Source organism: Elephantulus edwardii, unplaced genomic scaffold, assembly GCF_000299155.1.
Source record: "Elephantulus edwardii isolate Elephantulus edwardi_28Jun2011 unplaced genomic scaffold, EleEdw1.0 scaffold00378, whole genome shotgun sequence".
NCBI classification, from domain to species: domain Eukaryota; kingdom Metazoa; phylum Chordata; class Mammalia; order Macroscelidea; family Macroscelididae; genus Elephantulus; species Elephantulus edwardii.
This window is the reverse complement of record NW_006400128.1, coordinates 100915-102280: the sequence shown is the minus strand read 5'-3', so window position 1 is coordinate 102280 and position 1366 is coordinate 100915. Positions and strand designations below refer to the sequence as shown.

Here is a 1366-nt window from a genome sequence, read left to right as displayed (position 1 = left end):
GACTCAAAATGTCCCATGCCAGTCCATCTCATCTCACCAATGCCTAGTATGTCAATATTTATGCGTTCCATTTCTTCCTTAACAATATCTAATTTTCGGGGCTGCAGGAGAAGATGGCGGTCTCCACAGGAGTGAAAGTACCTCGTAATTTTCATTTGTTGGAAGAACTTGAAGAAGGACAAAAAGGAGTAGGCAATGGTACGGTTAGCTGGGGCCTTGAAGATGATGAAGATATGACAAATACAAGGTGGACAGGAATGATTATTGGACCACCAAAGACAAATTATGAAAACAGAATATATAGCCTAAAAGTAGAATGTGGATCTAAATATCCACAAGCTCCTCCATCAGTTAGATTTGTAACAAAAATTAATATGAATGGAATAAATAATTCCAGTGGAATGGTGGATGCACGAAGCATACCAGTGTTAACAAAATGGCAAAATTCATATAGCATTAAAGTTGTACTTCAAGAATTAAGACGTCTAATGATGTCCAAAGAAAATATGAAGCTTCCACAACCACCAGAAGGACAGACGTACATTTTAGTGAATCTCAAACTTGTCTTAACAACCTTCTACTCATGTTAATGTCTTGATTAAGTATCACAATGCAAAATACCCACACATTAAGTCAAAGAATTCCAGCTGGTAAACATGACCTGGACAGTTGTAAGAATACACTTAGTATATGTACACCCATTATGTTTTCAGGTCACAGGAAGAAAAATGCAGCACATTCTTCTTACCAAGACACTTGTCATTTAAGCATAAACCTGGAGTACTCAAAATAGAACTCAGGTTTACAAGACAGAAGCTGGAAAAGTGTCAGGTTGTTGTGGAATGATGTATGTTTCTGAAAACCAATCTCCAGGAGGATACCATCAAGGGCATGCTTTATCCACCTTGCTTAGTGAGAGAGCTGCAGTTTAAATTCTTTAATGTAGCAGGTACAATGAATATTATTGTTAATTTTTAAACGCAGTGTGGGTGCTGACTAATATCAGTATCAAAAATATGTTCAGAATGGTTTTGATACCTGTATTTATAATAAAACAGTGGGGGAGTTGATGAATTTCTGATAAAAGCCATTTCTGTTGTTACATAGAACATACATGGCAAATATTTGTTTACAGTCTTTGTTTGACAAACCATGCATTTGATCTTAAGTGAAACCGACAAAAAAAATAGGTGTATGGATATGTGATTTTTGAGATGAAAGTCAGTCTTAAATTGTAAATAAATGTGAAAAGTGTCTCAGAAAAAAAAGCACAATATCTAATTTTCCTACATTCATGGTTCTCACATTCCATGTCCCAATCACCAGTGTCTGCTTACAACTGTTCCTCTTCCTTTGTATTTCCATA

General features: G+C 35.8%; 1 protein-coding gene across 1 annotated transcript; it reads left to right on the top strand.

Moving 5' to 3' along the window:
- Positions 1-113: 113 nt before the first annotated feature.
- Positions 114-590, top strand: LOC102861602 (ubiquitin-conjugating enzyme E2 variant 2-like). The gene is made up of 2 exons (XM_006902194.1): positions 114-277; positions 404-590. Exons 1-2 carry the CDS (start codon positions 114-116, stop codon positions 588-590), a joined length of 351 nt encoding a protein of 116 aa, XP_006902256.1.
- The last annotated feature ends 776 nt before the right edge of the window (positions 591-1366 follow it).

Coding starts and splice junctions, on each gene's coding strand:
- LOC102861602 (XM_006902194.1), top strand. CDS start 114: ATGGCGGTCTCCACAGGAGTGAAAGTACCTCGTAATTTTCATTTGTTG. Junction 278..403: donor ATGATTATTGGACCACCAAA/GACAAATTATGA, acceptor TTCCAGTGGAAT/GGTGGATGCACGAAGCATAC.